Here is a 20958-nt window from a genome sequence, read left to right as displayed (position 1 = left end):
AGCCGATGCAATTAGTTTCCCTTAATAATAAACCATATAATAAGTTTCTCTCGCCAAGTTATAGTGAGATAAGTCACTTTTGAAAAGAGAAAGGGTTGGCTGGAAAGGTTTTGTCCTGCTAACGGTGGAGCTTTCCAGCGGCACAAGGATCCTTTCGCTGCTGGAACATGCCTCGTCTACTGGAGGAAGGTTCCTTTTTCTGGAGGAAGTACAGAACCTTTGACTCCAACCCAATGTTTAGACAAAAATTCAACATGAATCTTAGTTTTGTTTCTCTCAAAATCTGACCGATGATCCACCCATGCCTAGAGATTTTGACAGAGTAGATGGATGGGAGAGTGACAGACAGGGAGGCGAGAGAAGGACTGGTTTATTTGCCCACTCCCCCACTCCTTGTGCCTTCTTGCTATTAAGGGACAGTTTATATACTCAACAGAACCAAGTGGTTGCACTTCCTGGGCTGTATCAGAGGTGAAAGGCGAATGTATGCACATACACGCAATATTTCCCTGGCACACAGAAATACAGAATCACAGCAAGAAGGCTTAGCTGAACCCTTTTCATGGCATGCTACGCACGGGAAGGTTTTCTTCTCCTATAAACATGTTAAGCCCATCCACTGCCCACCCCTGCAGCAGCCTGAGAGGTATATCTTGTTGATACAAACTATCCCCCAATAATGGCAACACATAAACACACCTGTATTCATTCAGCAAACCAGGCCCCCTGGATGAGATATATGTAAGTAAACACTTACTTACAAGACATCTACCAACCAACTACATTGAAAACTTCCACCAAAAAGAAGCAGCACTTGAGTGCTTTCCCTGAAATGCAGGGTACCATTGTAAAAAATAAAAACACAAAAATGACAAGAGCTTGATTATGATGACAACCCTCACTCTAAGTGCACTGGATTTTCAGATACTGTAGAGTTCAGACATCTATATAAATGCACAGACCTCTAGAAGAGATTCTTACTAACCTTTGGCCCAGGTATTCCAATTCCCGGTTGCCCAGGAGGCCCTGGCGGTCCTCTTGTTCCAGGTTCTCCCTAAACAGGGAGTGGGGGAGAGAAATCTAACATGAGCATTGCAATCTCATCATTTTATGATGTCCTGCTTCCAGCATGGATTTTCTTACCTATTTCCATCCATTTTTCATCCCTTGTTAGGCTTTGTTATTAAGGGCAACCCACAACGCAGGGTCAGCTGTGTTCCCCATGGCCATGGCCAACATAAACCTAGCATTTTCTATGGAATTAATCACAGAAAATGACAATGCCCATGCACTGTCCTATTGTTTTATTCGTCTTCAATTTAAATTACACATACATATAGTTTCAGCTGGGAAGATTTAATATATCTTTAGTAGATCAGATTTAATTATACCAAACAGCTGAAAACATGACAAGACAAAAAATTAGTTTAGTAAAAATTAATTTCGTACCCTAACTTTTCTTATCCTACTTCTTGTATCTGATGAAGGGAGCTCTGACTCTCGAAAGTTTATACCCCCGAAAATTTAGTTGGTCTCTAAAGTGCTACTGGATTCCAACCTTTTTCTTATCCTGCAAACTCTTTGGATGCTCTATCTTTTATGTTAAGACAAGTAGACTGAGAAAAAAAAATCCAGAGAAGAGGCTGAATCGCCAGGCTGGAGAACTGGATGTAACTAGCAGACCTGGCTGTCCTGCATAAGGTCTGGACAAGGATTATGGGTGATTCTCTAATTATGCAACGGCACTGTGACTCATTTGAAATACGTGCTACTGTCCTTCATATTTAATGTTCCAACAATTGTGAACAATTTGTATTTAACACTTGGCCAAAATTGAAAACTAGACATTTAATGCATATGTTGAGGAAGTTTCAGAAGGGGGTGCTGGGGAACCGCTGCTCAGCCTCTCGGCCTTTGATCTGTGGGGCCCCGCAAGGCTCCATCTTGTCCCCTAGGTTCTTTAACATTTATATGAAACTGCTGGGTGAAGTCAACTGGAGATTTGGGCTGGGTTGTCACCCATATGCGGATGACACACTATCTCAAGCTTCCAGCTGATGCTTGGAGACTGTTGTGGAGTGGATACAGGCCAATACATTGAAGCTTAATCCCAACAAGTCAGAAGTGCTACTGGTGAGCAGAAAATCTGACCTGGCATTTAAGGTGTCACTCATTTTGGATGGAGTTGTACTCTCTTGGAAGGTACAGGTTCTTAGTCTTGGGGGGGGGGAGGGTCCTCTGGGACCCAGGCCTATGGCTGGATGAGCAGGTGGCTAACAGGAATGCCTTTTACCAGCTTTGACTGGTTAATAATCTACAGCCTTTCCTGGACAAAAAAGAGCTAGCTGCTGTGGTGCATACCCTGATTACATCTACATTAAATTACTGTAATGAATTCTACATAGGGCAGCTCTTGAAAAGTGTTCAGAAACTTCAATTGGTACAGAATGCTGTAGCCAGGATGCTAACTGGAATGGGTCATAGCGACCATATCACTCCAGTCTTGGCCCATCTACACAAAGGGTGTGAAAACAAACAAACAAACAAACAAACAAACAAAAAAACCATGGGAAAAATCAGTTTCAGGTGTACTGGAAAATTTCCTGAAACCTTTAGGGATTCCTGAATATTCCGTAATCCCCATACCAGTATGGGTTTTTTTCAAGGATTTTTCAATGGGGGTTCTTGCAAGAAGGGTCCCCTCAAGCTACGCTGAAATTTTGGGACCTCTACCTCCAAAAATGCCACCCCCCCGGAGCCGTGGAAAGGCGCGAATGTGTTTTTAATGGCTTTAAATGGCCAAATGCTGATAGTTGCTTACTAACTGACGGTTATGCTGATGATTCGGAGCCCCCGAATTTGCCAAATTTATTCGGTGATCGCCCCAAACTCGCCAAATTCGGCTCGTTGTTTTCCCGCCTTTTTTGAATTCGGTTCCATCCGAACTAGAAACCGCCGAATTGGGGGAAATTTGGCTGTTTTTCAGTTTGGGATGAACCTAATCGACAGCACTAACTTAAACCCTGCTTTGCATGTCAAATATACTCCATATACATCCATTGAGGACCTGCCATTCACTGTGGCTCCCCAAAACACATCATAGTGGTACCAAGCATTCATGTTCAGTTGCTATACTGTGTAGGTAAACACAAAAAGGTTGGATCCAACAACTCCCTTCTGCGGAGTGAGGGTTTTTTTTTTTCCTTCCAACAAAGCAAGTGTCCCTCCGACAGAACCAAACTCCTTCCAAGAGATCATGGTCCCTAACTTAGAGGAAAGGAGTCACTGGATCCAACCCTATGTGCGAGGAATAGTGAGACTAGTACATTCAAGACTGGATTCATAGACACACTATGTGTTACCAGTAGGTGGTGCCAAAAGATCCTAGAAGTTCTATTGTAACTTTTAGTTTCTATAATTCTGTGGATTTAAAATTTGTCTTTCTGCCAAAACACTAAATTTAGGCTGCAGTAGCATATACATTTATGTAAAAGTAAGCCTCTATAAACTCACTCCAAGCAGACTATATGCAGGATCCATCTGCTTGTTGTAACTCTAATTTGAGTCATTCAAAAGAATATTGTGGCAAATATTTTCCCCTTAACATCTTTAGAAACAGACAGGACAAAACGCCTGAAGTGATAAAGGATATGTCCATTTTCTTTTTACTCAGTTTGCTATAATTAACATATTTTAAGGGAATGCTCCAATTACCTATCCCTTCTTATGTAATAGATAGCTGGATTCTTTATCTCAACAATTTAGCAAATATGAAAGCCCTAAGCCTTGCCTTTCACATTAACTCCAGTGATCTTGCATGATGGGTCTATCCACGCTTTTCCAGGGTACATCCCCAGGTCTGGTTGGCAGAAATGTTCAGGGAGTTCATACCTCCCAGATGTGCACAGGCCCAATTCAGATAAGAACCATGATGCACGGGGAGAGGATGCTTAAGCCTTCACCATAAAGCCATTATCCTGACCTGAAACAACCCTGGGAGGGTGCTATTTGAGCCACTCAAATACAAACGGGTCTCCTCAACAGAGCAAACAGTGCTCCCCTCTGGCCGTTTCGTGTTAGGAAAACAGCATATGGGAGGCATGTCCTTTACCCCCACATGCTACAGTCCTGATCCAAATTAGGACAGTGTAGAGGTTTCAAAGTAACATTCTTTTCCTTTCCTTTTGCTCATTTCTTTTCCTTTTGCTCATTTCTTTTTGCTTCAAGTATGAGGCCTTCTTTTTATCAGAACAATGTATTATGTATACCGTGGTCTTCAATATAATATTCTGGCGTTTTAAGTAACGTCGGGTGGAAGCTCTACTTTAAAGCTAATGGAAAGTGTTCCTTAACTCTAATGGGATTCTAAAAGTAGACAAAGAAAGGTTTTGTAGTACCTTAAAAACTTATTGTGACATACACTTGCCATATATATATTAAAAATCACATTAATCATGCATCTCAAATATTGTTCAGCCTTATATTCTGGTTATTTTAAGAAACATATTATAATTAATCATTATTGATGAATAGGGTTTCCAGGTCCCTCTTCGCCACCGGCAGGAGGTTTTTGGGGTGGAGCCTGAGGAGGGAGAAGTTTGGGGAGGGGAGGGACTTTAATGCCATAGAGTGCAATGGCCAAAGCAGTCATTTTCCCCAGGTGAACTGATCTGTATCGACTGGAGATCGGTTATAATAGCAGGACATCTCCAGCTAGTACCTGGAGGTTGGCAACCCTATTGATGAATGGCTGTTTCAGTATGCAGTCCAAGGAAATTGAGCTCATGGGTATTAATTGTGTAAAACCAATAAAACTGAGAGAGACACCTGTCTCTGTGCTGGACTTAAGCCTGAGGTCTAGATGCCAAGGTTTTGAAGAGAGATGCTTCCTGCAGCTGGCTGTATCTGGACCCTCGGGACCATGTTGGTGGTTTCAGTCTTTCCTCTGTTCTTTATAGTTTGAATGATAGGCTGTTGTGGCATGCAGGGCATGGCTTGATTAAAGCCCAGCCTTAGAATGGCATTTGCATGCATTTTAGATTCAGTTGTGATTATAGCTCAGAGTCCCCTTTGCCCTTAATGTCTACCCTATACACAACAAGAAGATTATGCCTTTACTGAATCCCTCCCACGAGTAGCGTGGCATGAATGAGGCCTTTGTTAACACACAATTCTTCCTGTCTGCTGTACGCATGTGCAAGAAATCTTGCAAACCAAGAGAACACTGCTCCAATTGAGCTTTAGTGAACATTCTTCAACAGTGGAATTCCAACTTGAGTTGTATGTAAATTTATTACTAGGAGGGTCTTTGGTTAAACAAAGCTGTTTTAAAAACATATAGAGATGAAAGCAGTAACATTTTTCATTCAGGGATTCAAGGAGGTGTAGAAAAGACCTACAGGGCATATTTTTCTCTCACTTTCAAGCTGTCCATGGTGCAAAAAATAAACTAAAATTAAATCTGCCATCAGATCTCTGTAAGGAGAAAATCACAACAATAACAATATTTCACATGCTCTAAATGCTTCCCATTCATTATCCCAACTATCTATTTGTTCTACCCTGTAAACAGAGATATGCTAAACAAACTTTGTATTTATTTCATTAGGATTCTGTAATACCAGAACCAACAAAGGATCTTCAAGCAGCCCACTTCTATTTTCCAGCAAACAGAGATTTGTGCCCCCCACCAAGGTGAAAGATATATCCTATGTAGAGTTGCCAGCTACTGGCTGGCAACTGGTGGGAGTTGGCAGGGTGGGGTCATGGGTGGTGCCATGGGGTGATGGATGGCATTACAACACTTCTTGGGTAAACTAGGAAGTGACATCATGAATTTCTAGGAATCGCTGGAAACTCTATAGTGAAACCATAATTTCTGGCAATTTCTAGACCAGGGTTTTCCCTGAAGGTGATATAATGCCCTCATGCCAACAACAATTTTGTTTCTCCTGCCAGCCGCCAGAGCACCATCAGGGAATGGGAGCAGGGTGAAGGAAATTCCTGCCTTTCTTCCCTCATAAGGGCCACCAAAGTGTCTAACAAATTAAAACATATATAATAAAATCACATCTTAAAAACCATTAAAACCAACAAAAACACACCATTAAAACAATTAAAAACAGGCTAAAATACATACAAAACATAAAAACAACACTTAAAACATAAGGCAGAAAGGAACATCACCGAGGGAACACCAAACAAAATTTAAAACGTCTTCACCTGCTGGCAGAAGATAGCAATTAAATGGGACAGATGAGTCTCCCTAGGGAGAGAGTTCCGGAGTTTTGGTGCCATGACCAAAAAGGCCCTCTCCCAGGTTGCCACTCGCCTAACTTCAGAAGCCAAGGGCAACAGAAGCAAGGCAACGGAAGATTGCACTGATTAGGTCGGTTCATAAGGGAACTGGCGGTCCTTCAGGTATGTTGGTCCCAAACCAACATCTATGTATTCTATCACCTTGACAATGTCATCGTCTAATAATTTAAGAAGACATTGTGATATATGGTCATTGCTGAGTAAGGATGGGGTTTGTTTTGTTTTTTGGCATAAGCAACTGTAGTTAGTCCTAACTGCCTGTAAGGCAGAGATGATCATTTCAAAGATTGCATAGGACAGCAGCAGGAGTACCTTCTGTCCTGGGTCACCTGCTCCTTTGAGGCCTCTTGGTCCTTGAGGACCGGGTGCTCCGGGAAGTCCCTAAAACAGCACAAGAAAAATAAAGGCCAGTCAGTCTCATGCAACTTCCAACATGTACAAATAACAATATTTCAGCCTTAATTTAGGGATTTCCCCCCTCCCAATGTTTCCTTTGTAAAAGAACTGTACATTTCAAGGTATCAACAGCAAGCTGTTGTCTTTGCTGACTGGAGAAATGTAGACAAAATTACACTTACTGGTGGACCTGGAAAGCCATCTCCTTTTGGCCCCGGTAGTCCAGGTGGCCCAGTCAGTCCTGGAATGCCCTGGTTCATAATATAAATGATCCAATATGTTATTAACAACATAAACATGGTCAGAGTTTGACATTTGTGTCGTAGCAATGCCAGGAGCAGAGACATTCCTTTTCTTCTGTGCATGTTATGTGCTGTCAAGTCGCTTCCAACTCATGGCAACCCTATGAATCAATGTCCTCCGAAACGTCCTATCCTTAACAGCCTTGCTCAGACCTTGCAAACTGAGGGTCGTGGCTTCCTTTATAGAGTCAATCCATCTCTTTTTGGGTCTTCCTCTCTTCCTGCTGCCTTCAACTTCTCCTAGCATGATTGTCTTTTCCAGTGACGCTTGTCTTCTCATAATGTGACCAAAGTACAAAGCCTCAGTTTAGTCATTTTAGCTTCTAAGGTCAGTTCAGGCTTGCTTTGATCTATAACCCACTGATTTGGGGTTTTTTGGCAGTCCACAGTATCCGTAACACTCGCCTCCAACACCACATTTCAAAGGAATCTACTTTCTTCCTATCAGCTTTCTTCATTGTCCAGCTCTCACACCTATACATAGCAATAGGAAATACTGTTACCCGAAATGCTCCTTTAAATGGGGAAATTAGCTGAGCAATCGGCAACTATAATATTTATAAAGCGGGGTGCAACCAACTATACCACAGCCCATGTTCTGTGACCTTAGAATAACGACAGAGGCAAAGGGAGTCCAAATTAAGAGAGTTTATGTTTTCAAACGTTCAATGATGCAACTCAAACATACAAAGTCTAAGAATCAAAAGGGAGGAGTAGAGAGACTTTTGCCATGTGGCAGGTATTGATGAGGGGGTAATACTGCACCTTTTTTGTAGAGGAGTTGTCTGTCCTGAGTTCCAGTAGGCTAAGGGGAATAAAAAGGGGGCAGGGGTAGCCCCCTGCGTATTCTAACATGGCTGCTCACTCTGGCAGAGTGGCAGTCTGTATGAAAAGGGAAGTCCTAAGGTACTGGAGCTCAGTTATACTGTTTTCTGGGGGGGTGGGGAGGCGAATGGATTATCCAGGTGGTTCCCAGTGTGACAAAAGGGATTAATGACCGGCTACCTGGGTGGGGCGAGGGCAATTTGCGAAACCTATTCTAAACACAGTGACTTGTGCAACACCAGGAGTAACCAGGAGTCTCGCCGATTGGCTTTAACAATCTAAAACAATAGGCGCGATCTTGCTTCGTCCGGGGCTCGTTAAATCGCATTGCTGGAGGAACGATTCTTAATGTCTGTTGATGGCTGGTTAATCATTGCTGATGATGCAAGGGAGGGGGTGTTGATGGATGCTACGTGCCTGGCAGTTCCCTGCGATATGGCTTTCACTGCAGCAGGACAGACAAGAACATGGATGCCCTCTGGTTCACTGGAGGGACTACTTTGGCTGCTGCTCTTTGACTGCCGGTTTCGCAGGATGAAGAGGAGTCCTTTCCGTGGTGGCACAGGCTTGCCGCTTGGTCTGGAAAGGCTGCTGCACGCATCTGCTGGGGTTGCCATGACCAGTCCTGGAGATTAGCAACCCCATTTCATAACAATACTATGGCATGAATTAACTTGATCTTGGTTGCCAGTGACACATCCTTACCCTTAAGAATCTTTTCCCTTTCCTTTACCTTCCTTGTATTCCTGGCAAGACAGTACAGAGGGAGCCAGGCAGCAGTTACTGCTCACTGGCCATAATGTTGACAGGCAAAGCTCTCAAGATCTGGCCTCTGAGAAGTTGACAAGGCTGAGAGTGAGAACTGGCAATCCAATAGACTTCTTGTGACCAAGGGGTTACAGCTGGGTCTGCGTGAAAGGTTACTGAGCAACTGCCAAGGCTCACACTTCAGTAGGGGCCCCCCGCTGTTGACTTCGGCAGCTTCTCCTTGCCATTGCTGCTGGTCGTCCTTCTTCTCTGAAGGAAGAGGCAGTGACAGGAGTAGACCTCTGCTCTCTCACTTTAGGCATGAGTCAGGACTATGTCCAGCCCATTGGGAAAGGGGAAACATTTGGACAGCAGAAACAGGGGCCAGGAGGAGAGGAATCTATCAGGTCTGCAGCAGTTCTCCTGTACCACATAGCAAACTCAGGGGAGTCCCTATCTATTAGTTACACTAGAAAAAAGCAAGAGTGCAGTAGCTCCTTAAAGACTAACAACATTTCTGGTAGGGTATGAGCTTTGTGAGTCACAGCTCAGTTCTTTGAAGTGAGCTGTGACTCATGAAAGCTCATACCCTACCAGAAATTTTGTTAGCCTTTAAGGTGCTACTGGACTCTTACTCTTTTCTACTGCTACAGACAGACTATCGTGATCTATAAGTTACCCCTTACTCTCACCCTTCCCCAGAGCAGTCTAGGGCAGCATGCATGGTTCTCCTCTCCTTATTTCAGTTTCAGAAGCCACATGTAATATGAAGGAGAGCCTACAATTCAAAGAAAGATGGCAGAAGAACTACTGGATGTGTTCAAGTCCTTGAGTGCACATAAAGGAGCTCCTTGGACAAGTGACAGTGCTTGAAAATATCGAGTAGTTTCCCTATTCATTCTTTCCATAAAGAAGGAAATCTAAGGGCAAGAGATTGCTTCTTTATTTTGATTTCCAAATTCCTGTGCTGGAAAGAGTAGCCAAACAGATGTTTGCACTTAACGTCCAAAATAGATTAATAATACTGTTCTCTAAGAACTGCCAAATATTTTTCCTGATATCAGAAGGAACAGTGTCCGAGTGCTTTCATTTCACATGATCCTAAACCTAAAACACACATCGGAAGTCTCACAGTGTTTGCTGTTGCTAGACTGTCAACACACTCCTGGGCATAGTTATTGGCTTGGGATCCTATGACTTCATTCCCCTGATGCTTCTTTCCAGCCGCTGCGGAGGCTTTCCTCTGCAGCAGAACCCACTTCCTCTGCTGCTAGCACTTCTCCGTGTGGAAGGGATCCTTGGAAAACATCGATTTCACACACATGGAAGTGCTATTGGCAGAGGAAACGGGTGCCGCAGAGGGGGAAAATCTTTACAGCATCTGGAAAGAAGCGTGAGGGAAACAATGTCATAGGATCCAAGCTACTGTCATCTTCTAAGACTACTGACTTCCAAATTACAAGTTCACTCTGACAGGGTCATCATCTGTGACGGAACTCATTTCATAAGTGTGTGGGGTCCTGAATCAAACCAGGAACATGGTGAGGAGGGCGAAAGGGCTTCAGCATACGATTTGCCCAACCTGAAGCAGCACCAAGGGTTGCTGTTTGCCCCAGTGTGAGACTGCACGTGTAACCCCCTCCCCCAAGAAGGCAAATAATGCCCCCCAGTGCAGTCTCCGCTTGGGAAAATCGTGCAGGGGAAGGCTGAAGACTCTTCTCCCCCCCCATTGTGCAGAATTATGTTTATCTGAAGTTTTAAATTAACTGGACCCTGACAGGTTACGGATAAGAATAATGATAAAGGGCGCCAAACAAAACCAGCTCAAAAATCGACCACTACAAAGAACACTTGGAGCTGTAAAACAAGCAACACTTGGTTCTCAGAACCAGGTATTCCCCACATCTGGAACTGTATATTAAAATTAATGAGGGGGGTGGGGGTAAATATTCCTGAGGCAAGGAAGGATAGTAAGACACAATTCACATGAATGTAGGAATCAGAACCCTTAATAGAAAACAGCAGCTGAACTTTCTCTGTCTGCCATCTGCCCATTCAAAACAAACAAATTCAGATATTTCTTTCTATTTTGTCTGGGGTCATATTACATTATTTATTTATTTGTTTGTTTTAAAACTTCATACCATTGGTCCCATAATGGAATTTCCAGGACTGCCATCATTTCCAGGAGGCCCAGCAAATCCTTGTTCCCCCTACATATATACACACAAAGAAATCACATCATACTCAATCAATTCATTCAGTTTTTGATCAAAGTACCAAGTCCAGGTATTCCTAGATGACACTTGACTTTCTAGAGGTATTTCAATATGCCTTCAGTGTGATTTAGAAACTGAAACTACCTTGGTTGCCCCGATAAGTTATCTTTATTGGGAAAGTGACCGGGGGGGGGGGGGTGAAACCCTTCTGATTCTTCTTGATCTCATGTCAGCTCTTGATACCATCAACCATGGTATCCTTTTGGATTGGCTAACTGGGATGGATATCTGGGGCAGCAGTTCCAATCCTACCTGGCCAACTAGAAGCCAAAGAGGGATAATTGTTTGATCCAGTGGCATTTATGCTATGGGCGGCATCCAGGTTCCATTTTACCACCATGCTTTTTAGCATTAAAATGAGTGAGATTATCTGGAAGTTAGGAGCAAAGGGTCATAACTATGGAAATGAAGCCCAGCTCTTTAATCTGAGTCAGGTGAATCAGTGGATAATCTAAGCTATTGCCTGAGGTGGTAATGAGCCAACAAGTGGGAAAACCAGCAAAGTGAAGCTCGATCTAGATAACACTGAAGTGCTGTTGGAAAGAGAGCAGGGAATTCAGGAGTGAGAAGTCAGACTGCTCTGGAAGACCCCTAAAGGACTAGGTTCTCAGTTGAGTTTGCATTAAACGTTGATTTACAAGTGGAAGTGCAGATTTCTTCTATGGTTCCAAGCACTTATAACTAGTTCTTGTGGGTTATCCGGGCTGTGTGACCGTGGTCTAGCCCGGATAACCCACAAGAACCAATGAACATTGACCGTGAAAGCCTTCAACAATACTTATAACTAGATTTGGCATTGGCAACTATACCAACTGCAGCCCTTCCATAAAAGCTGGATTTTGCTGGTATTATTTATGCTCTGATCAGATCCAGATTAGATGTATTTAAACGTGTATACCTTACCTTTACTCCTAGCAGCTTATGTTTCACAATTTAAAACATACAAAGATACAATAAGGTTTTTTATGCATGGCTGTTTCATTTGCTGTCATCCCTCTGACGACTTCGGGTCCTTGTTTTGATCATGCATACCATTTCTGGCCGTCAGAGGTCGCCTCACTCTCCCCCTGCGTTTCCTCGCAGTTTGCCCTCTTTTTCAAATTTGAGATAAAACAGGCCCCTGAAAACACGGGGAAAACACGGGGAAACACAGGGGGAGAGCGAGGCGACCTCTGACTGTCGGAAACAGCATGCATAATCAACACAAAGACCCAAAGTCATTGGAGGGGTGACGGCGAGCGAAACAGCCATGCATAAAAGACCTAAAATCCAAAATAATAAAATTCCAAATAACTCACCTCCTCACAAAATGCCCGCAGCCTAAACCCCATGAAAAGCCCAAGCAAATAAAATGCTCTTAGACTGCCTCCTAACATTTCTAGAGACAGTGCTGTCCCTCACTTCAGGGAACCCATTCCATAGGGTGGGTGCAACAATAAAAAAGGTGTGGGTTCTAGTCACTGACAGGTAAGCTACCTTAAGCAAGCTAGCAGGTAGAAACCTAAGAATCGTAAATGAGGACATATGAAAAGAGACAGTCCTTTATTATAGATTACTGTAATGCACTCTATGTGGGACTGCCTTCTAAAACAGTTTGGAAGCTTCAGTTAGAAGCTAGACTGTTGATTGGCATTAATTATAGAGATTATAGTATGCCAGTTTTACAAATTCTGGCTGCCTATTTACTACTGAGCACAATTCAAAATGTTGAACAATGTATCTGTAGGACCACCTGCTCCCATATATGAAATCTGTGCACGGCTCTGCTTTGTCTCCCTCCATCACTGGAGGGGAAGCAAACAATGACAGGACACAGGGGGTCTTTTCAGCTGTGACACCCCATTTATGGAATTCTGTACCCTGCTCATCCACTAGATGCCAAACTTGTTAAGCTTTCAGCGATAGGTAAAGCCTTCCTTATTTATCCGGGCATTTTCCTGAGGGATTTTATTTTGGCTCTCTGTATGTTTCTCTGTACTAACTATAGGATATCTTCTTTAAAACAAACCTGATTTATTGCAGTCTTAGGTAATCTGGTTTTAAAACATTCTAAGATTTTAGCACTTCTTTAGTGCTCTGATGTTCTTACGGTAATTGGTTTTTACATAGCTGGCTTGTGCCAGGTATATTTTTTATTGTATATGGTGGTTTTTTTAATTTAAAATAATTATATCCTACCTTATTTCTTTAGACTCAAGATGGCTAACAGTGCATTAACAGACTTCCAAATTTCTTTGTGAGCTAACCTCAGGCACCAGTATTGACTGAGGAATGTAGGATATATGTTTTAAAATAAATATTCCACCGGCTTTGCCAATGGCTGCTTTTTAAACGATGGCCATGGAGAGGGCCCTCCGGCATATCGTACTTATGATAGAGAGGGTTTGTATAATACTGGCAAGAAAGGGACTGAAAATGAGACAATAATCATAATGTTTTATGTAACTCTATGGTGTGGCCACACTTGGATCACTGTATATATCCCTTGCCGCTCTATGCAAGTCCAATTGGAATGAAATGGGACTGCACAATATGTAGAAGGCTCTGCCTGCAAATAAACTCACCTTGGGGCCAGGTGGCCCACGAACTGAAGGGCCAGGGTTACCAACTGCACCTTTGATTCCAGGTTCACCCTAAAAGAGAAAAGGATGAGCTACTCTCACTGGTTTGTCAAGTGCTTGTTTTTCACATACATTATTAAAAATTCATTCGGATATGGTGAGATGCCCATATGTATTGGTTCTCTCTGGATTCTCAGGGAGCTCATAAAACTTTTTGTTTAATTGCCGATTACTACATTTCGTCCACAGACCTGATCATTCACAAAATGACCAAAAGCTAGTGCTGCAAGAGGCTCCAAAAGTCACCCCTTTCAGTTGTCTGAACAAACAATCTGTGCAATTGCACTGCAAATTGTTCTTTTCAGGTATAGCAAGGTGAAGGATCATTAAAACTTAACAAGCCTTCTAAAACTTTGTTTCTTTTTGATCATTTTAATGTAACAAACTCAAAACCCAACTGGCACCTTAGGTGATACATATACATGGCAGTTGTCTGTTAACTCTCACATTTGTGCAATTGTTACTTAGTATGGGTCAACTTTTTATCCTTCCCTCTCTACGTGAAGCTCTGGATTGCATTGATGGCTCTGTCTTCCATCATTTTGTCCTCACAGCAGCCCACAGAGGTAGCCAAGAAAGAGTGACTGGTTCAGGGTCACACAGCCAGCTTCGTATCTGAGTAGAGAGATGATCCTAGATCTCCCTAGTCTGTCACCCATTGACTAGTATCCCTGGAAAAAGCAAATGCCTTTTCTTCCCTAAGCTAGCACCCTCAACATGTACAGTTCTTGTTCCTCATTTGTTTTAATCATCTATATAGATGGTCAAAGATTGGCTTGGGCAGATGATTGGGAGCAGACGCATTATAGAATTGCCTCTAGTAAATAAACTACAAACAGAAAAGTCCTTTGGTTATGGAATCCATGCAGGAGGCAAAAAGCAATGCAGAAAACAGGTAAATATACCTTTGGCCCTGCAGGACCTGGTATTCCTCTCATGCCTGCAAATCCTTGCTCTCCTTTCTGTCCCGTTTCACCCTGACCAAAAACAAAAAATAAAAGCAGCGTCAGTGCAGAGTTGTTTCCATATGTTGTGTTACTTGGAGTGATCTAAAATGAAAATACAGATACTCAACGGCAGCTGAACTGTCTCTTTGTGACTTAGAGGCAGAAATGCAGGATGGAAGGTTTGGTCTACTGGGCCTTAAGGGGGTGCCAACAACTGCCACGCATTTGGCAACCTTGTCCCCAAACACTGTCCTATCTCAGCTTCTGCCTCTGTCTTGTCATCCTGCCTTGTGGAGGCTGCAGAGTCCCAAGTGTTTTCTGCCTGCCACTACACAACAAGCCCCATGCCCATCCAGGGCTGAAGAACAGTGATCACCTATCTGATTTGTTTCAGGTCACAGGAAAGAAAATGTACTAACCAGCAGAACGAGGGACAGAGGCAGCTGCAGAAGCAGCAAATAATGTGGAGAAACCGGCAGGTTTAGTGTCTTCGACATTAGGCAAAAGGATAGAGCTGTCTTGGAATACTTCCCTAAAGATTCTCCAGATAAAAACTTTTAAACTGGACTAAATGCAAGCATTTCTCTATGGTCTTTTATGCAGGGCTGTTTCCCTCGCCATCACCCCTCTGACGACTTCGGGTCCTTGTGTGGATTATGCATGCCGATTCCGACCGTCAGACGTTGCCTCGCTCTCCCCCTGCATTTTGCCTGCGTTTTCAGAGACCTGTTTTATTTCAAATTTCAAAATGTGGGGAAATGCAGGAGGAGAGCGAGGCGACCTCTGATGGTTGGAAACAGCCTGCATAATCAACACAAAGACCCGAAGTCATCAGAGGGGTGACAGCAAGTGAAACAGCCATGCATAAAATAAGCTAGTTTTCAACTAAAACACAGGCTTTAATTTTCAATTGTATTCACTCTCTTCAATTTCCTGTGTTTTTATCTAGGTAAAATCTCCACAGGTCAAATCTTTTTTCCACAGGTAAAATCTCTCTCCTCTTGACTACCTAATTGCCTGATCATCTAACAAGCTCTTCTTCGGATACTGCTGTTATACTTAGCATTAAAATATAAACAAGGAGATATTAATGAAGACGTGCCACCTGTTTTTTTAAAAGTGTCAATCATACAGCTTTGGTAAGCAAGAGCATTTAATTCCTCACCGCCACCCATCCTAAACTCATAATATTTAAAGCATACCTTTAGGCCCATTTCTCCTCTCCCTGGCATTCCTTCTGGGCCTCTTGGGCCAGGAAATCCTCGTTCCCCCTAAAGTAAATAAGATGAGGATATTATTAATAATCACACAGTTCTCCCTCTCTCATACTAGAATATGGGGTCATCTGCTGAAGCTGGAGGGTGAGAGATTCAAAACAGATAAAAGGAAGTATTTCTTCACACAGCACATAGTTAAATTGTGGAACTCCCTGCCCCGGGATGTGGTGATGGCTGCCAACTTGGAAGGCTTTAGGAGGGGAGTGGTCGTGTTCATGGAGGAGAGGGCTATTCATGGCTATTAGTAAAAATGGATACTAGTCATGATGCATATCTATTATCTCCAGGATCACATGAGCATGCCTCCTATATTAGGTGCTGTGGAACACAGGCAGGAGAATGCTGCTTCAGTCATCTTGTTTGTGGACTTCCTTAGAGGCACCTGGTTGGCCAGTGTGTGAACAAACTGCTGGACTTGATGGACCTTGGTCTGATCCAGCATGGCCTTTCTTATGTTCTTATATTTTATTTTTCATTTTTACTTTATTTTATTTATGTTATTTATAGTTTGCCTTTCTCACAGGGACTCAAGGTGGATTACACATAGTGAGCCCGTACTATCAACAAAATGGGACATTCAATAACCAATGCATTTGGATTTTAGAAGTGTGGAACCACCAGGAAGAACTGAAGCATAGCATAAATATTCACATGACACACTGAGCAAATAAGATCCTACTTACAATAAGCTACAATAAGCTAAACACCACAGTCCTTAATCATTTATCCAAGCAGGTTTGTAAAACCATTTTGTACAGTGCAACCTTATTACCTGCACAAAAAAGCCCTCTTGAATAGTTCAGTTTTGCATAGTTTGCAGAAGGCCAGGAGAATATGAGCTTTCCTAACCTCCTTGCCAAGCCATTCCACAAGGTGGGAGCCACAACAGTGAAAGAACGTGTACGGGCAGTTGTTGATTTTGCCCATTTGCAGGTTAGCACCTTCAGAAGTCCCTGCTGACTTGAGTGAAGTTGTTATTTTACTCTAACTTTTATCCTTTTATATACTGCAGATTGTACTATGCCAATAAAGGTATTTGAAATTTGACATTTGAAATTTGAATTTGCTCAGACCCTTCTGCATCCCGCCTCTTGTCCGTTCTGCTGTCTCTCCTTCCTTCCCTTCTTGTATTTCTGTTCTTTCTCTGGCCTCCATGAGAGAAACATCCATTCTCAGAATCTCTCTCCATCTTATAGTTAGATGGAAACATAGAATGCCTACCTCTCCTTTCCTATCTCAGTAGGGATTTCTTTAACAATAAAGAGTACCGGTATATTTTCTTTTCTAAAGCAACAAGCCCCGTGTCTATATTCTATATTCTAAATGCAGCCTATCCCTTTCACTAGTGTGCCGTCAGCTCCTGCTAACATGGGTCACGCACAGGTTGAAAGTGAGTTTCTTGCTGTCATGCATTATTCGGATATTACATACTTTTCTCATCAACATTATTTGACGATGTGTTGAAAAAAAACGACAGGCGAAATAGCTCTCCAATGAGGCCACGAATGGAGCACTCAGTTACTCTCCTGGGGTTGATCCCAAAGTTGTGTTCAGCAAGTATAAAACGTTTCCGCCTGCCGAGTAGAACTTCTCCGCCTCCCTTCTTACTTTGCAGCCCACTGAGTGCTCCGAAATACTGCTCCTAGGGGACAGCATAGGGGTCTCTCCAAAAGGAGCTTGCAGGGGAGATCTGTAGTGGAATGGGAGGAAATGAGCAAGAATAGCACACACCCCCTCCCCTGGTGGAAATGGACCTTTGGATCCAACCCTGTATTTTTGAAGCTATAGTAGCCTGGTAGTGCAGCTGGGAAACATCAGGTGTGACAGTCAGGCTTAGCCTGTCTTCAGCTGAACAAATGAGTCTTTGGGCCACAGCTGCTCCCAGCTGGCCATGTGGACTGCAGTGTATACTGAAGGCAGGCCTTTTGTTTAGGATGAATATTTATAGGTGCAACAAACACAACTGTGTTACCTTTTTCCCGGTCTCTCCCATTAATCCTGGTTTCCCAAATTCTCCTGGAAATCCTGGTGTTCCTGGATCTCCCTTTGAAAGAAATTCAAAGCAAGGTTATTTTTAATCAGGTGTACAAAACGCTGCTTAGTAGGTTTAGCACGGGAAGTGGTTGTTTTGTTTGTCTGGAAAGAAAATAAAAACAAGGGTATTTTTGTTGGTTCTTGTAGGTTATCTGGGCTGTGTAACCGAGGTCTTGGTATTTTCTTTCCTGACGTTTCGCCAGCAACTGTGGCAGGCATCTTCAGAGGAGTAACACTGAAGGACAGTGTCTCTCGGTGTCAAGTGTGTAGGAACAGTAATATATAGTCAGACGGGGGGTTGGGTTTGAGCTGAGTCATTGTCCTGCAAAGTATTAAAGGTAATGTGCGAATCGTTGTCCTGTAAGTATCAAGATAATGTGATAATGAGGGTGTGGTATGTTAATGTGGAACCATTGGGTATTTTTAATCGGGTGTTTTTAATCGGGTGCATAAGATGCTGTTTAGTAGGTTTAGCATGGGAAGTGGTTGTTTCATTTGTCTTGAAAAAAATGGTATTTTCCCCACCTTAAAATACTTTGTTCTTTTAAACAACCAGGAGAGCTCTAATGTTTTACTGATTACGACTTCTAGGTATTTTGCCAAGAAATACTGCTGTTTAAACACATATCCCCATTTGCAAACACCAGAAAGCCCATATATTTGATAAATTCTTACCAGAGCACAAAAAAAGGAACACCAAGAAGCAACCCAAAAAGAAGAAAGCCAGTGTGGGGTAATGTTGGCATGTTGGTCTACCATCTGGAATACTCAGGTTTGACTCCCCGCTCTGCTATGGAAGCTTGTTCAGTGACCTTGGGCCAGTCACACACTTGCAGCCTAACCTACTTTACAGGGTTGTTGTGAGAATAAAATGGAGAAGGGGATAATGCTGTATACCACTGTGGGTCCCCATTAGGGAGGAAAGGGGGGTATAAATGAAATAAAATAACCCAGAGTGCGGCAGAGCAAAGCGATCGAATTCCTGGCCTACCTCCTGGCAACTCCATTTTTCCAGGACAAAAATTAAATTATAGATATAAGAATGCAAAAGAAGGCAGGCTCACTTTAGATCCAGGTAGTCCAATTCCCGGTAGTCCTGTGTCTCCTTTTAGTCCAGGTGCACCATCTTGTCCCTTGAAAGAACATAGTGTTTTTTTTATCTGTAGGACTAGTAACTAATAGTTTTTCTTCTAATTTGTGTTCATATAATAATCCTATACTGCAGGCAAAGGGTTATCAGCTTCTGGACAGTGTGAACAACTTCATGAGAGTCTATAATTCTTTTTTTTCAAGCGGCATCACTGTAACATTCCTGTGTAGGGCTGCCAAGTTCCCAGTTGGAGCCAAAGGATTCTCCACCCACAGCTCCCATTTCCTGCCACCACTCTCAGCAGCGGCAGGAGAAAAATAAACAAAAAAAAGATGGCCCTCGGCCCAACAGCGTAAAATCACTTCTGGGACCCAGAAGTGATGTCAGTCCTGTCAAGAAGTCACCAGAAATTCTATGGTTTGTCCTGGAAGTGATATCATGACATCGCCGTCAGCAGCCCACCTACCCTCCCGTGCCCCCTTGTCTCCTGCTGGTTGCCATGCCTGGCAACCCTCATTCTATAGAATATAACTCTCTTTCTTCAATTTTCATGATAGCAACTATTTTATCTACTGTGTCCTCAATGGACATTTTAAAGATTCAGTTTTAACTTTGTTCCCAACTGACACGTCATCTCTCTCTCTCTCTCCCGCTGATTCTTGCTCTTTTATTCCCTGGGTTGTGAGGAAACGTTCAAGCTAGGGCTACCAGGTCCCTCTTCTCCACCAGCAGGAGGTTTTTGGGGTGGAGCCTGAGGAGGGCAGGGTTTGGGGAGGGGAGGGACTTCAATGGCATAGAGTCCAATGGCCAAAGAGGCCATTTTCTCCAGGTGAACTGATCTCTATTGGCTGGAGATCAGTTGTAATAGCAGGAGATCTCCAGCTAGTATCTGGAGGTTATCTCAGAGAACAAGATACCTATGCTGAAAAAGACTATAAGTTAAAGAACAACAGCATGTGGCTCCAAAATAGGTAATTTATAATAGATTCACATTCAAACAGACTCGGTACTCAGACCTAAATTCAAAATCATATGCAATTCAATTACACTTGATACAACCAAAGCAATAAATTTCAAAGGGATTCAAAGGAATTACAATTCATTCCTCAAACACAATTCATTCCCAAACCATGGGTATAAGAGTTCAAATCAAATAAGGTCACTCCAGACCGTCACAGTACGTTCCTCCTTTGGTGGTGATTACCCCACTTCTCTCCGGGGAAGAGGCAACAAAGTTCCAACTCACAAAGTGATGATGTTCCAAATCATAAGAAGACGTTCAAAATCATAAAAAAGACGACACTTCTAGATAAGTTGTCGTTTCGCCAACCCGGCTTCTTCAGTTGTACTTAAAAATTAATTCTTTTATGCAATTCGGGCACTCCGCCTCCCAATAGTGATAGACCAGACACGGCTCAAGACCCAAACAGGCTCCTAGTTCCTACTGAGAGGTTGACAACCTCTCAGTAGGAACTAGGAGCCTGTTTGGGTCTTGAGCCGTGTCTGGTCTATCACTATTGGGAGGCGGAGTGCCCGAATTGCATAAAAGAATTAATTTTTAAGTACAACTGAAGAAGCCGGGTTGGCGAAACGACAACTTATCTAGAAGTGTCGTCTTTTTTATGATTTTGAACGTCTTCTTATGATTTGGAACATCATCACTTTGTGAGTTGGAACTTTGTTGCCTCTTCCCCGGAGAGAAGTGGGGTAATCACCACCAAAGGAGGAACGTACTGTGACGGTCTGGAGTGACCTTATTTGATTTGAACTCTTATACCCATGGTTTGGGAATGAATTGTGTTTGAGGAATGAATTGTAATTCCTTTGAATCCCTTTGAAATTTATTGCTTTGGTTGTATCAAGTGTAGTTGAATTGCATATGATTTTGAATTTAGGTCTGAGTACCGAGTCTGTTTGAATGTGAATCTATTATAAATTACCTATTTTGGAGCCACATGCTGTTGTTCTTTAACTTATAGTATCTGGAGGTTGGCAACCCTATTTCAGGCTCATCGCTAGAAATTATGTGGTAGAGGGAGAGGCTTGTTGGACTATATAACATTAAGTCTACAAGAAGAAGTCAGCTCCTACAGGGGGAAGCAACGGAGCAAAGCTAGTTAGA

At 42.8% G+C, this 20958-nt stretch overlaps 1 protein-coding gene across 1 annotated transcript in view; it reads right to left on the bottom strand.

Annotated features, from left to right (window-relative positions):
- The window catches only part of COL28A1 (collagen type XXVIII alpha 1 chain), a 73700-nt gene that overhangs the window by 11535 nt on the left and 41207 nt on the right, over positions 1 to 20958 (bottom strand). Inside the window, exons 18-26 of the mRNA XM_056857819.1 lie at positions 18811 to 18879; positions 17685 to 17756; positions 15638 to 15706; positions 14394 to 14465; positions 13432 to 13500; positions 10733 to 10801; positions 6897 to 6965; positions 6631 to 6699; positions 986 to 1054 (exon numbers count right to left, since the gene is read on the bottom strand). Of these exons, the coding sequence (XP_056713797.1) occupies positions 986 to 1054; positions 6631 to 6699; positions 6897 to 6965; positions 10733 to 10801; positions 13432 to 13500; positions 14394 to 14465; positions 15638 to 15706; positions 17685 to 17756; positions 18811 to 18879 (627 nt within the window). The remainder of the gene's footprint in view (positions 1 to 985; positions 1055 to 6630; positions 6700 to 6896; positions 6966 to 10732; positions 10802 to 13431; positions 13501 to 14393; positions 14466 to 15637; positions 15707 to 17684; positions 17757 to 18810; positions 18880 to 20958) is intronic.

The sequence above is a fragment of the Euleptes europaea genome, chromosome 11 (assembly GCF_029931775.1).
Source record: "Euleptes europaea isolate rEulEur1 chromosome 11, rEulEur1.hap1, whole genome shotgun sequence".
In the NCBI taxonomy this organism is placed as follows: Eukaryota; Metazoa; Chordata; class Lepidosauria; order Squamata; family Sphaerodactylidae; genus Euleptes; species Euleptes europaea.
Note: the sequence above shows the minus strand (reverse complement) of the source record. Positions and strands in the feature narration are given on the sequence as shown.